This window comes from Marmota marmota, unplaced genomic scaffold (genome assembly GCF_001458135.2).
Source record: "Marmota marmota marmota unplaced genomic scaffold, marMar, whole genome shotgun sequence".
Taxonomy (NCBI): Eukaryota; Metazoa; Chordata; class Mammalia; order Rodentia; family Sciuridae; genus Marmota; species Marmota marmota.
The window spans coordinates 16,052,716-16,067,513 of NW_026000174.1; the positions used below are offsets into that span (position 1 = coordinate 16,052,716).

General features: G+C 34.7%; 1 protein-coding gene across 9 annotated transcripts in view; it reads right to left on the bottom strand.

Annotated features, from left to right (window-relative positions):
- Nup98 (nucleoporin 98 and 96 precursor) overlaps nucleotides 1–14,798 on the bottom strand; it is a 114,644-nt gene that overhangs the window by 37,589 nt on the left and 62,257 nt on the right. For all 9 annotated transcript variants that reach the window (XM_048788158.1, XM_015477516.2, XM_048788157.1 and 6 more), the window contains 4 exons: nucleotides 12,670–12,783; nucleotides 11,476–11,614; nucleotides 6,342–6,519; nucleotides 5,296–5,460 (listed from right to left, as the gene is read on the bottom strand). In XM_048788158.1, the coding sequence (XP_048644115.1) occupies nucleotides 5,296–5,460; nucleotides 6,342–6,519; nucleotides 11,476–11,614; nucleotides 12,670–12,783 (596 nt within the window). The remainder of the gene's footprint in view (nucleotides 1–5,295; nucleotides 5,461–6,341; nucleotides 6,520–11,475; nucleotides 11,615–12,669; nucleotides 12,784–14,798) is intronic.

The window sequence follows — 14,798 nt, forward strand, 5'->3', positions numbered from 1 at the left end:
TTGTGTATGCTCTGGGGATAGAACCAGGATGTTATACATGCCAACCATGCACTCTACCACTAATATATAACTCCAGCCACAATTCACTTTTAAGAAAAGTCCTGGGCTGGGGATGTGGCTCAAGCGGTAGCGCGCTCGCCTGGCATGCGTGCGACCCGGGTTCGATCATCAGCACCACAGACAAAGATGTTGTGTCCGCCAAATACTAAAAAATAAATATTAAAAAAAAATTCTCTCTCTCTCTCCCCCTCTTTCTCACTCTCTCTCACTCTTTCTTTAAAAAAAAAAAAAAAAAAGAAAAGTCCTGATACTCCCTATCCTCTATCAACCTCCCAGTTATGATACGCTACTTTATTTGGCTCCCATAACACTGAAGATATACTTCTTTTATATCATGTATCAGACCTGTATTTTCTTGTACATATATATAGCCCAAAAGTCTGTCAAGGCTTGAAACAGGGATTACATTTTACTGTTTTCTGTATCTATCACCAACCACATCATTCAGTTAAGTTCAACATTCATTGAATATTTGCTTATTTTTACTGCATAATGCAGTGAACACAGTAGAGAAAGCAATTAACTATAAAAGAAATGGTGAGGATGGGTTGGAAGAAAGAAAGGAGAGGACAGTTCCATCTTACTACACTACTCAACAATGGAATGATACTAATGGCAAAGAGATGCTCACCTATAACATGTTTGGGCAAAATGAGAGAATTTCATTAAATAATTAGATGAAGAGATTGAAAGGACACAGCATGTTTTATCAAGAATCTAATGATCAAGGTTTTATTTGTTTCACCCTTACACCAGACTTACACAAGACTTCAAGGTTCAAAATATCATCTAATTAACTGAAGGGGAAGGGAGTTACTATAAAATTATGAGGATCTGGTAAGCTTCTTGAATCCGTGTGTGTGTGTGTGTGTGTGTGTGTGTGAATTTTGTTAGAATATATCTAAGTAATTGAATAAACTTCCTAAAAAAGATTTTTAAAGAAGTTTTAGTAGACCAGGTATTTCTTCAAAGCTGGTCCTGGGAAGAAAGTTAGACCAATTAAAAACAACAAAAAGATGACTCAGAAGACATTGAGGAGCAGGAAAAAAGTCCCCCAGGGAAATGTGTTTGAAAGAAAGGCATGTGTTAGAAAAAACTAAGATATCATTATTTAAACTCTCCCTTTCCTACAATGTCACCTCTTGAAGATGGAATCATACTTGTTTCTAAATCCCAGCACAATACAATTCAAATACTAATTCATAGATAAAAGTAAATATATGGAAGGTGAAGCTTTACAATCCTTCAGTGAATTATAAAATTACAATCCTTCAGTGATCTGATAAACCTTTACTCTCCCATTCAAAAGAATCTTCCTTAAACAAAACTGCCAATATCTTAACAATATAACATCTCTTAATCTAAGGGGGTAAAAAGTGAGATATATTAAGATACCCTTAATTTAACAAAGAGTAAATGACTAGTCCAAGGTCAAACAGATGTGTGTAGATACTATCATCCTATCCAATTAATTTGATCCAATGTATCTACTATTCCTGCCTGCCTCCAACACAACTTGTTTTCTAAATGTAAAGAGTATTTTATATTCATTTCATTTGAAAATCAGTTCTGCTACAATTCTGTATTTTCCAAGAGAAATTGCATATTAGGGTTTCAAAGGCCCAAGAACATAAGTATGTTTTCTTATATACTAAGAAACATTATACAGAAAACGTAAATGTTAATAACAATAATTTTATGTGTAATTTTTAAATTAATTTTCAAAAGAGTGCAGACAAAAATACATTAAGAAAATCTGTCCTTGTGGCTATAAGAAAAAAATATGCAAAATATGTATTACATAAATATCTTTAAAATAGGTATTGATTCAGTGGATCAACTTAGCTGCCCTTTTATTTCAAATCACAGTATACACAAAAAGAAATAGACCTGCCTTCCAAGCCGTAATCACTTTTTTCTATAAAATTTTAAAAACAAATTTGACTAAATTTTTTTTCTTCATTTTCTTTTTTTTTTGGTACTAGGGATGGAACCCAGGGGCATTTAACCACTGAGCCACATTCCCAGCTCTTTTTTTGTGTTTTATTTAGAGACAGGGTATCACTGAATTGCTTAGAACCTTGCTAAGTTGCTGAGGCTAGCTTTGAACTCTTTGTCCTCCTGCCTTGACCTCCCCAGCCACTAGGATTACAGGCGTGAACACTATGCCTGGCCTAAATTAAGCTTCTGAGTAAGCCATAGCTGGCCTTGGTGGTGCTGAACACAAGTTACACTTTAGTTATGAGGCCCCACGTAAAATGTTACATGTATCTCTATCTGAATGCTAAAACTCTCAGGCCTTTTAACAGTTTCAAAACATAGCAATATATCTCAATCACCTGGGAGAAGCATTTAAAAATAAATGTCTGATGTCCATGCCAGACCTAAGAAATCAATGTCAGGCTTACCACGGCAGTGACAGAGCCAGCTACAAACTGGATCTCAGACCAAGAGTTTGAAACGAATGTTCTAGTAAAACATTTCTATAACAGCCTTACTTTGTGTAATCAAGGTTTATCTGTCAATATTTTCTCTAACCTAAAAGATACGGGACAGAATATATGAAAATTTAGCTACCTTTGTATTTTCTGGTTGCTTGATGGAACTGTGCATATTGTATAAAAGGCAGTGCAATAAATCTGACCATTTTAAAAAATGCAAACCTTCCTAAAAGCTAGGGAAACACTCTTCCTTCTACCTTCTCTCTTTTTTTTTTGTTAGAGAGCCTGAGGTTGTATACTGGCTTAAAAACAAAAAACCACCACAAAAAAAAAAAAAAAAAAAAAAAACAAAAAAAAACAGAAAAACCAGACAAACAAAAACTATGGCAGACTCTAAGAACACAGACAGTATCACGGAAATCAACCAGGTAAATCAGCCAGGCAATGCTGTGAAGATAGTTACCTTGATGCAGGGAATGAATAAGACTGTGCTGCTGTTCCAGTTCATGGCTCAGGTATTTTCTGCATGCCACGTAAACTGTAGGGTCTGGGGGTGCAAGTAACTAACGACTGACATTTCCCATCTGACTCTCCTATGTCACAATGCAATATAAGGTGAAGTTCTCTAGAGGCCCATATAACTTCTCTAGCAGATTAAGTGCAAGAACTTCATAAATAACACAAGTATATAAAACTTCAAGTTTGGATATCTGAACACTTCTATCCATTTCTCTCATTTCTGCTCTGTGTATCCAAGTCATTTGGAAAACAATAACAAAAAACCCCTATTCTCTCTACTCTATTTGTCTATTTTGAATTCTATCACCTCTCTAAAAATTTTTGATGCTCAATTTCGCAAAGAAGTCTTCACTAATACAATGTCCTTACTGTAATTCATCGTTATTTTCTAGGATCTGCATTCTGGAAATTAAAGAGCATGATTCCAACATTACATAGATTTGTTCTGTCTGTCCACACAGTTGAAGTTTTGTTTTTCAGCTATTATCTTTTTTAAAAAATTGTTTTTTTCTTAGTTGTAGATATACAATACCTTTGTTTTGTTTATATATGTGGTGCTGAGGATCAAACCCAGTGCCTTACATTTGCTAGGCAAGTGCTCTATCACTGAGATAAAACCCCAACTCCTTCATCTGTTATCTTTAGAATTCTACATATTACTTAATTTTCTTGTGCTACTGAGGCTCAAACCCAGGGCTTTGTGCAGGGTAGGCAAGCACTCTACCACTGAGCTACAACCCCAGTCCTACATTACTTTCATTAGCAGGAAAAAAGGCCATGTTACTGTTTTCCTAAGAAATATACATAATGAGGGCTGGGGATGTGGCTCAAGCAGTAGCGCACTCGCCTGGCATGCGTACGGCCCGGGTTCGATCCTCAGCACCACATACAAACAAAGAAGTTTTGTCTGCCGAAAACTAAAAAATAAATATTAAAATTTCTCTCTTAAAAAAAAAAAAAAAAAAGAAATATACATAATGTGAAATTAAAAAGCTCTTTTTTGCAAAGATTGATTTTACAAAGCATCTAATTTAGACAGAATAAAAATGGATAACTGAAAAACCAAGTTCATTAATAGCATTTCTTAGGTAGATTTCTTTCTTTTCTTTTTAAAATATTTTTTTTTTAGTTGTCAATGGATCTTTTATTTTATTTATATGTGGTGCTGAGGATGAAACCCAGGGCCTCAAACATGCTAGGCAAGTGCTCTACCACTTAGCCATAACTCCAGCCCCTCTAAGTTAGATTTCTTAGGGCATTCTAAATACTACAAAGATTATAAACATAAAAGTTAACTTCTAGTTTCTCATTTTTATCCCCCTTCCACTGTGCACACAAACATGAACACACATACACGATATTCTCCAGAAAGTGCCTCCCAAGAAATTATTTAATAAATCATAAAAATCACATATTTCAGCAGCCATAAGAATTGTAGCATGAAAATTCCATAAGGTCCAGCTGTTAGCAGCTGAGAGGTAGAAAATGCTTTACAAAGAAGTCCCATATCAAGAACTCTTGAGGCAGGGCAGGAAGGAAAAAAATATTTTAACTTCATTGAATATAAATAATATCCAAATTAAGATAAAACTCCTTTTCATGAATTGGCATTTAAAGAAACTACCTAATATTTAAATTACAAACCTTTCCCTATATAAGGACAAAAGGTTTATATTGGCTTAACAATACTGAAAAAGAGTATGATACAAATAATCGCAATAAACATCATAGCTCCTTTCTCTCCAAGCTAAATAATTAATCTGCATTCTAAAATCATCTATTTTCATAAAGATTATTAAAATACAAATATCAAAGAGGTTACCTGAAGTATAAAAGCAAACAACTTGAGAAAATGTAGTTTAAAACCCTTGCAGAAAGCTTAATTTAACTTAAAAAAAAAAAAATAGATTAAACTGCACATTAAATAGTCATTAAAAGTAGGATTTACTTTGTATCAACCCGCATGAGCAAAATGCTATCTTAAGTTGATCACTGAACAGAAAATCACAAGTCCAAATGAGAGAGAGAGGTGTTTGAGAATAACAATCTGTGGAGGAATGATCCAAATAGCAAGAGAATTCTTTAAATCTCTCAAGTAAAAAAAAAGGTGCCTGCACCACCTCTTGCCCTCCCTTGTACTAGTCTCAACATGATTGCCAATATGTTTGCATTCTTCAAAGTTCCAGGAGTCATAAAACAGCTTTGTAATAGCTGAATGACTTGCTTTCAACTTCTTTATCATGGATTCCATTCAAATTCACTGTCCTTTCTCTACCTGAGGTGGAGGTGCAGGTTTGCCATTAAGAGCCATCTGAAAAGGGGTAGTTTGGCCTGCAGGAGGCAAAGGGGCAGTCTTCAACTTCTTTGTACTAGTTTTGGATGGATGTTCTTCCTCCTCTTCGTCAGAATCCTGAAGGCCATATTTAGAAAAATGGGACACCTAAAGATGGGGGCGGGGGAAGAAAACAACAAAACAAATTTTTAACAGTGTTCTTTCTGTTCAAAGGTTTTCAAAGTACCATCTTCTGGCATTATGTTTATAAAAAAAAAAAAGATATGTTTTAAAGAAAATGAGATGTTAACTATCATAGTTTACTATTTTTCTAAGATTTAGATGATGTTAGGCACATGTACTAGTTGCTCATATAATTAAAAGAATATAGATTACACACACACAAACACACTCACACATACGTGCGCGCGCGCCATTTTATCATTATTGAGGTTACTAGGGATTGAACCCTAGGGGTTACTAGGGGTGCACTCTAGCACCAAGCTACATTCCTAGTACTTTACTTTTTTTATTTTAAAATTTTGAGACACGGTCTCACCAAGTTGCCCTGGCTAATAATGAACCTGTGATCCTGCTAGCATCAGTCTCCCAAGTAACTGGGCTTACAGGTCTGATACCAAGTCTGTCTAAAATGCCATTTTAAATGCAATCATTAATACAAAGGAATCCATTAATCATTACATATGCTACCCTAGTTGTTCTCTTCATACAACTTGTTAAATTATCAATCAGCCCAGAAAAAGAAGAAACCATTGGGTAAATCAAATCAAGAATAAGAAGGAAGTAAATCTCACAGAAGGGGATAAAGGACTTGAATAATATGCCCATGATATAATATGCTCATTATTGCTGAGTAACTAGGTGTGGAATTTAGAATATATCATGATATATCTATCTATGTCCACACCTATTTCCTAATTTATAAAAATATAGAGAATTTAAGACAGGAATTCCTTCAACACAAACATTTTGTGATTCCCAACTACAGTTTATAAAATAAAATTTAAAAAACAGTTAACTGACTATACCTTAAACACCCAAGAACCAGTTTCAGGTCTGTACTCTTTGAACTGAGCTCCTTGTTTCCTTGAAACTGCTTCCAATCTCCCCTCATAGTTGATATCAGCAAGTCGATCTGGGCTCTTTATTAAACAACGGGATGTTTTATCTGTTGGCCAAACCCCATCCAAGGTAACTTCAGCCTTCCTGTAAAGTATAACCAAGCAAAGTGTAAACGCTTCACATTTAAAACCAGAAAGCCAACCAAAACCTATATAAATAACAAATAAAGGTAGTTATACTACTCTGAAATTATTCTGCAGTTGTTTCATAAAATTGAGTCTTGCCTCCCACAGTAGTCAAGGTTAAAAACAAGGAGTCACTACCAATATCAACTAACTCAATATCTGGTTTATATAGTCAGACTGCATTTATTTCAAACTACCATGGTACATCAGTCATTTCCAATCTAATTTTAGTAACACTTAAGTTATGAATAACTGATTCAAAGTTATTTAGGTCACAGTCTAATGTGATACTTAACCCTCAATGTCAGTCTCAAAAGTTCTACTGTGCTAAATAGTAGTAAGTAAGATGATTTATTAATAATAAATGTTTATAGAATAAAATATCAAGAACAGTGAGTATTGACTATTAAATAATGAGTGGAGATAAATACAACAGTTATGTAGATAATTTTTCAAATTGTAATAAAAACACCATGTAATTTATCATCTTAACTATTTCTAACTGTACATTTTAGTAGTTAAGTATACTGATATTATTGTACAACCAACCTCCAGGACTTTCATCTTATAAAACTTAAACTCTATGCCTCTGCTATGGTTTTCATGGAAAACCGTGTATCACTCAAGGCTACTTATTTATTTTCTCCTTTTAATATTTTTTTAGTTGTCAATGGATCTTTATTTTATTTATTTATATGTGGTGCTGAGAATCAAACCAAGGGCCTCACCATGCTAGGCAAGTGCTATACTACTGAGCCACAACGTTAGTCCCAAGGTTTTATGTGTTGAAATTTAATCCCTACTGTAAAGTTAAAAGGGCAGAAACTTAATCCAATTTTGGTGTTTAGGGTGATCAGGATTAGATAAGGTCTTACACTGGAATTCCCATGACTGAATCTTGGTGGGTTTATAAGGAGAAAAACCAGACAGATATACATATACACCACCACTCCCTGTCTCTAGCAATGAGATGCCCTATATTGCCTCAGGATTTTGCCATCAAGAAGGCCATCACTACCTGCTGCTGCCCAATCTGGGACCTTGAATTTCCAGGACAATGAGCCAAAACAAAACCTTTTTTTAAAAAACTCACACAGTCTATGTTACTGAACAGAAAATAAACTAATACACTAAACAACTCCCTATTTTTCACCCACCCGCAGCTCCTTGCTACCATCATTCTATTTTATTTCTATGAAGTTGACTTACCTAGATGCCTTCAAAGCAGAATCATTCTTAAGTCTTTTTTAGACCTGTTTATTGCATTTAGCATAATGCCCTCAAAGTTCATATATGCTATAACACGTCAGAATTTTATCTTTTTTGAGGCTGAATAATATTCTATTGTATGTATATATAAAACATTGTGCATATTCTATCCATTTGGTAATGAGCAATTGAATTGTCTTCAATTTTCTATTATGAATAAGCACTACCACCAACATTAAGTATACAAGTTTTTAAATATTTTTTTTAGTTGTAGATGGACACAATATTTTTATTTATTTATTTTTACGTGGTGCTGAGTATTGAACCCAGCACTTCATACGAGCGAGGCAGGTGCTCTACCACTGAGCTACAGTCCCAGCCCCTACAATTATTTCTTGAAGGTGATCTTGCTTTCAATACTTTCTTATACACAATTGGAACATTATGAATTTAATCAACCATAGATCAAAAATATGCAAGGAAAACAATCCAACCCTATTTGTACTTAATATTTTAAGACATTTTTCCTTGTTACCATCTCCTAAATATAGTGTAAAAACTATTTACATACCATTTACTCTATACTAGGTATTATAAGTAAGCTAGATACAATTTAAACTTCTTGAAGAATGTGTATAGATTACATGAAAATGCTATGCAATTTTATATTAGGAACTTCACCATTAAAATTGTGGTTTCCATGAGGAGTGGGGTTTTGGAACCATGGATACCAAGGAAGGACTACATGAACACTTTAACAATATTATGTCTTCTACCCATGAACATGGGATGTCTTTCCTGTTTCTGTGTCCTCTTTAATTTCTTTCAACAATGGTTTATAGTTTTTAGTTTATTCTTTCTGATATAACTGTAAAGTACTAATATTTTTGTGGAGCCTTGAAAACATAAATTTACTTCTTCAAAATTACATGCCTTTTATTCCTTTTTCTTGCTTAATTACTCTAGGATTTAGAGTAGTTATATTTGAGAGAAGTAGAAAAAGCAGGCATCCTTATTTTGTCTTAAAGACAAAGCTTTCAGTATTATAGCATTACCATATAAACTGTGTTTTTCATATATAGTCTTCATCATATTAAGGTAGTTTCCATCTATCCCTAGAGTTTGTTAAGTGTTTATATTATAAAACAGTAATAAATTTAATCAAATACTTTTTCTACATCAATCAAAATAGTCAGGTGGTATTTTCCCTTTTATCCTCTTAAAATGGTGTACAACATTGATTTTCATATACTGAACCCTCTTGCATTCCAAAGTTTATCACTTGGTCATGGTGTGTAATTCTTTTAATGTTCTATTATTTGCTATTTCTTGTTGATAATTTTCACATCAATATATTCATTAAATACACTGACCTGTTGTTTCCTTTCCTTATAGTGTCTGTCTAGTTTTAGAACCACAGAAGCAATTTGGAAGAGTTCCCTTTTCTTCAATTTTTTGAAACAGCTGGAGAACTGGTATTCTGGTGTCTTTTTTTTTTTTTTTTTTTTTTTTGTGGGCAGCAGGTGGGTGTTTGCTGGGGATTGAACCTCAGGCCTTGTGCTTGCTAGGTATGCAAGCTCTGTACCACTAAACTATATCCCCAGCCAGTGAACTTGTTTTTAAATGTTCAGTAGAATCAATCAGTGAAGTCATCTGGTCTTGAGCTTTTCTTTGCTGTGAGGTTTCAGATCACTGAATCAATCTTCTTCTTGTTAAATGTTTACTTAGATTATCTATTTTTTCACAATTGAGGTTTATAAAGATATATTAGTTTAAATTGAGGTTTTATTATAAAGACGAATTAGTTTAACTATATTTCTTTCACCTATCTGAAGATATACTAGAGGCTAGGCTCTCACACTAAAATAATAAGTGTGGCCAGAGCAGAAACAAGGATGGGGCACAGGCAGGGAACCAACAGTACTGGAAAAGAATTTTTAAAATTAGCAGTTGGATCTGTGACTATTAGGGAAAAGGAGTCCCATTGTCATAGTATAGCTTTGTTTATCATAATTTTTTAAATAGATAATACTGAACACAGTGACACATGTCTGTAATTCTAGTGATTCAGGAGGTGTATCAAAATATAAAAATTAAAAAGGGCTGGGGAAATGGCTCAGTGGTTAAGCACCCCTGGGTTCAATCCTTGGAACCATTAAAAAAAAAAAAACACCAGAAATTTATTCTCTCATACATCTGGAAACCAGAATTCTAAATTAAAAGTACTGGTAGGGGGCTGGGGATGTGGCTGAAGCGGTAGCGTGCTCGCCTGGCATGCGTGGGGGCCCAGGTTCGATCCTCAGTACCACATACAAACAAAGATGCTGTGTCCACCAAAAACTAAAAAATAAATATTAAAAAATTCTCCCACTCTCTTTTCAAAAAAAAAAAAAAGTACTGGTAGGAACCCCTTCCTTCAGGGGTTCTAGTAGAGAAGTCTTACATCCTTCTTCAGTTTCTGATGGCTGTCAGTATTCTTTGTACCTGCATCCTGTAGCTGCCATCATTCTAATCTCATTTTATTTGATTTAGAGCCCACTCAAATAATTCAGGATATCATCTCAAAATTCTTAATTACATTTGCAAGGGTACTTTTTGCAAGAAGGTCACTTCACAGGTACTGGATATTAGGATGTGGTGTATCTTTTTGGGTAGTCAACATTCAAAAGGATGTAGATGACACTACAATTTCTCTTGAGCTTTGGTCAGGACATTCTTTCTTATAAAAGGACATTTGAGCAGAGATTAGCATGTGCAAGGCCTTGAGCTTGTTCCCAGTTCTTTTGAGTGTTTACCAGAAAGTTTCCATGTCACTCAGAAGTACCTCCTTGGGAGTTGAGGGGCCTCAGGAGGGGGGGTTGCTGGCTTGCTGGGGCCTAGAGAAGCCTCAAGTTTTTCCCTAGACAAAGGTCATGAGGACTGGGCCTAGAATAACTGGGTTTTTGAGGAAAGCCTACAGGCCCTAGAAAGTCCTTCCAGACAGTTCTCACCATTGCTACTGATATCAGGATCCATTTCTTTGGCAATGATATGTATAAAACTCTGTCAAATGCTTTTTAGCCAGGTGCAGTGGTACAGCTACTCTAGAGGCTGAGGCAGGAGGACTGCAAATTCAAGACCAGCCTGGTGCAACCCAGAGAGCACCCTCAAACATGACCATCTGAATTAACTGGCTTCCTGGCTTCCACCTGAAATCTCTATGAACCTAATCTCCTCACCAAGAGGGACAATTCTGAAGAATAGAAGGACAAAATAAGATGTCAGCTGGTTTTCTTTCTTCTGATACCTCTTCCCCCTTTGTATATAGGCCACTTTCACGCTGTGTCCTCACTTGGTTTTTTTCTATGTGCATTCGTGTCTTTCCTTCTCCCTTGGTATTGGGGGTTGAACACATGAGCATTCCACCACTGAGCCATATCCCCAGCCCTTTTAAAAAATTTTATTTTGAGGCAGGTTCTCACTAAATTGCCCAGGCTAGCCTTGAACTTGCAATTCTTTTGCCTCAGCCAGAGTAGCTAAGATTATAGGCATGTGCCTCATTTATACTTTTAAATGAAAGCAGAGAAACAATAATCAAACTTACTATAGGTTAGTCAACAAAACCTGGCTGCAGAAGGAAATACATATACAGGAAACACATCCATGTTTAAAAAAAAAAAAAACTGTTGGTTAGTTTATTATTTTCTATATCCAAATAAGTTTATACCTATTTAGTCCTTCGCCCACAGGTGGTTTCTGGTTATCATCTAAGTAGACAATAACTTCTTTCCTTCGGATATGCACAATATCATCCAAATTTAGATTGGTCAAATTCACATCACCTTCAAAATAGATAGAGCCATAACCTAAAAGTGTGAGAGTAATAGTTAAAAGTTCATCCTGTATGAGGGAGCAAAATCCCACTTTTTATCTAAAGTAATTAAATAACCAGAAGGGAAAAAGAGCTTTAAATAATCAATATTTTAAATCATCTAGCATTGTGGAGTGGGTGATTTCCATCCCAGCAAAGGAAGAATGGGGACAGAGGGACTGACATAAATTACCCTATTATCTGATGTAACACCTGCACTTTTACAACATTTCTGCTATCTCATAACAATCTTCTTTTTTTTTTTTTAAATGACCACTGAGACACATGCCTAGATCCTTTAATTTTTTGAGGCTGGGTCTCACCAAGTTCTTTAGGGCCTAGCTAAGTTGCTGAGGCTGGCCTCAAACTTGCTATCCTCCTGCCTCAGCCTCCCAGATCACTGGGATTACAAATATCTGACACACTGCTATATAAACAACTCTTAGTAATTACTTAGCCTGCCATATGTAAATTAAATTGCTTGAGGGCACTCCCACTTTTTCAGAGGTACTAGGGGTTGAACCTTACTACCACATTCCCAGCCTTTTATTTTATTTTGAGACAAGGTCTCACTAAATGGCCCTGTCTGGCTTCAAACTTAGATTCTCCTATCACAGTCTGCCAAATAGCTGAGATTATACATATGGACCACCACGCCCAGTTTGCCTGACCCCTTTTTAAATATAATATAGAATGATAAGAATTTTCTTCCAAGAAAATAAAGTCAGCTATAATGATAATCCTAAGTATTAAATATTCTTTGCCTATTATTCAATTTTCTCACCTAGTATGTCTTGCTATTTTCTTTAATTTTAGAAAACTGAATCAAAGCAAATAGTTACCAGCCCCAGATGGGCATACCTAAACCAATAGAATGCTATATCGTCCTAGTCTTTCTGGTTTTGTTACTTGTCAATCCAAGTTTCTACTATTCAGGACAAGGGAGACCTAAATGTAGGAAAACACAGATTCAGATACCAAAGACTTTCCTTAATTAGAAAACAGGTGAAAAATCCTGGCTTATACACTAACTCCTAAACTCACACTTACCTTTACGACCAATGGTGAAGTCAGAGACAATGCACTCTCCTTTTTCATTGGTAATTTTGGCAAGATCATCCATAGATGGAATAGTGTAGTAACCAACCTTAGTGAGGACAATGCCTATGACCATAAAAGAAAGAAAATATTAATCGTGACTATCATTGGGTAGAGGAATTCTCAGTAGTATTTATTTAATTTTTTATTTATTAACTTCTTTCCTAAAAGGACCGGGGTGTGGCTCAGTGGTAGAGACCTTGCCAAGTATGTATAGGCACTGGGTTCATCCCTCAGTACTGATAAAAAATAAATAAAAATAAAACACAACTATGAAGTGAGCATTTAAAAAAAATTACCTTATATAATAGCTAAATTATTATATAAAGAGAAAATACAAAGAAAATATTTTTTCCAATCTAGTTTTTTATCAAATACAAAGGAAAAACTATTTTTTGAAAAAAAGGCTTCATGGTCCCAAATGCTGAGAAACATACATTATAATTAGAGGGCTGGGGATGAAACTCAGAGGCAGAGTGCTTGTCTAGCATGTGTGAAGCCCTGGGTTCAATCCCGAGTACAGCAAAACAAACAAAAATTAAATATTTTACAGTCTCAGAACATTTACACTAAAATGAAGACTAACTATTTAACTCTGCTTAAACTTTGTGGTCCCCAGACTTAATCTGCTCTTTTCACAGAAAACTCATTTCAAAGGATATTCATTAACATCCTCTAATATGAAAGGCATTTCATACATTATACTCTGGGAAAGTCTTTCTTGAACCACTTTTATTTTATATACAGGATACCAAACCGAAGGCGAAAATAATGTGCCTTGGTTTACATTTAGCCATAGAGGTGAAGACAAAACTCCAAACCCAACACTTTCTGTTTTATAACCTACTGTCTCTCAAATTTACATCTTTTGCACAGCTAAATCAAGATGATTTGAAAAATCCAACATGAGAAAGTTCCATGAAAAATGAAAATTTAAAGGACCATAATTACTATTACTAAAAAACCATCAACCAAATAGATTTCAATAATACCTAAATGGTATCCAATGGCCCAAGGAAAAGAAATATTAGCGTGGAGAAGGGTTTCAGAATATACCAAAAAAAAGGATAAGATGTGATAAGATTTAAAAACAAAATGAACAAAAAAACAAAAACACTGCAACATCGGTATGGTTGTTCTTATCCCTCCCTGTACTATTATTTGTAGCTAGGTTATCAGGGTAGCTTGCTTTGACATCAGATCCAACTCCAGCCTCTAGCATAGTCCACTGGCATACTTGCTTTTCACTGGCAAGGTTTAGAGGGTTGTTAGAATGTCTGTGGGAAGGGAGATCTAAATTAAGTGTTAGGAAACAAGGTAAATGAGAAAATTAGAATCAATAAATAACGTTTTTTGGGTATTTAAAAAGACATAATATTGGAATAAATTTGTAATGAATATAGATACTTGAGATTATTTATGTAAAAGTACAAAGTTGTTTACTCAGGAAGCAAGTAAACAGAAGATATATACGAAGGCAATAAGAGAACTAGATTAAACAATTTTTTTTGTTTTGTTTTGGTCTTTTTTGGAACCAGGGCAGTCGAACCCAGGGCTTTGTGAATGCAAGGCAGATGCTTTTCTACTGAGCTACATCCCAGCCTTATATAAAATTTTTATAGACACTTCAGTCCAAATGTTCATTCACAGAGAAAGGTTAAACAAAATGTGGCATATTTTTATAATGGAATACCACAGAACAATAAAAAAGATTGTCAATATCATGAATGAATTCTCATAAATAATATTAAGTACAAAAAGAAAATATATCAGTCCATTTGTGTCAGATGCAAGAACAGCCAAAAGTATTCTATGTGACAGAAACTAGAGTTCTGGTTAAATTCTGGTCTATCAATGAACTTTCCAGGGTTTAAAAAAAAAAAAATTCTCTATCCTGTTTGGGGTGTTAGATACCAGATACATACATGTCAAAATTAACTGAAATAAACACTTAAAAATTAATGTACGTCTTCGTTATATGTATATTTCACATGAGTTTATAAAAATAAAAATATAATAATCTTCATCCAACCCTGAAACACTACTGTGTTAATAGATAAAAAAGGTAAAAGATGATCAAG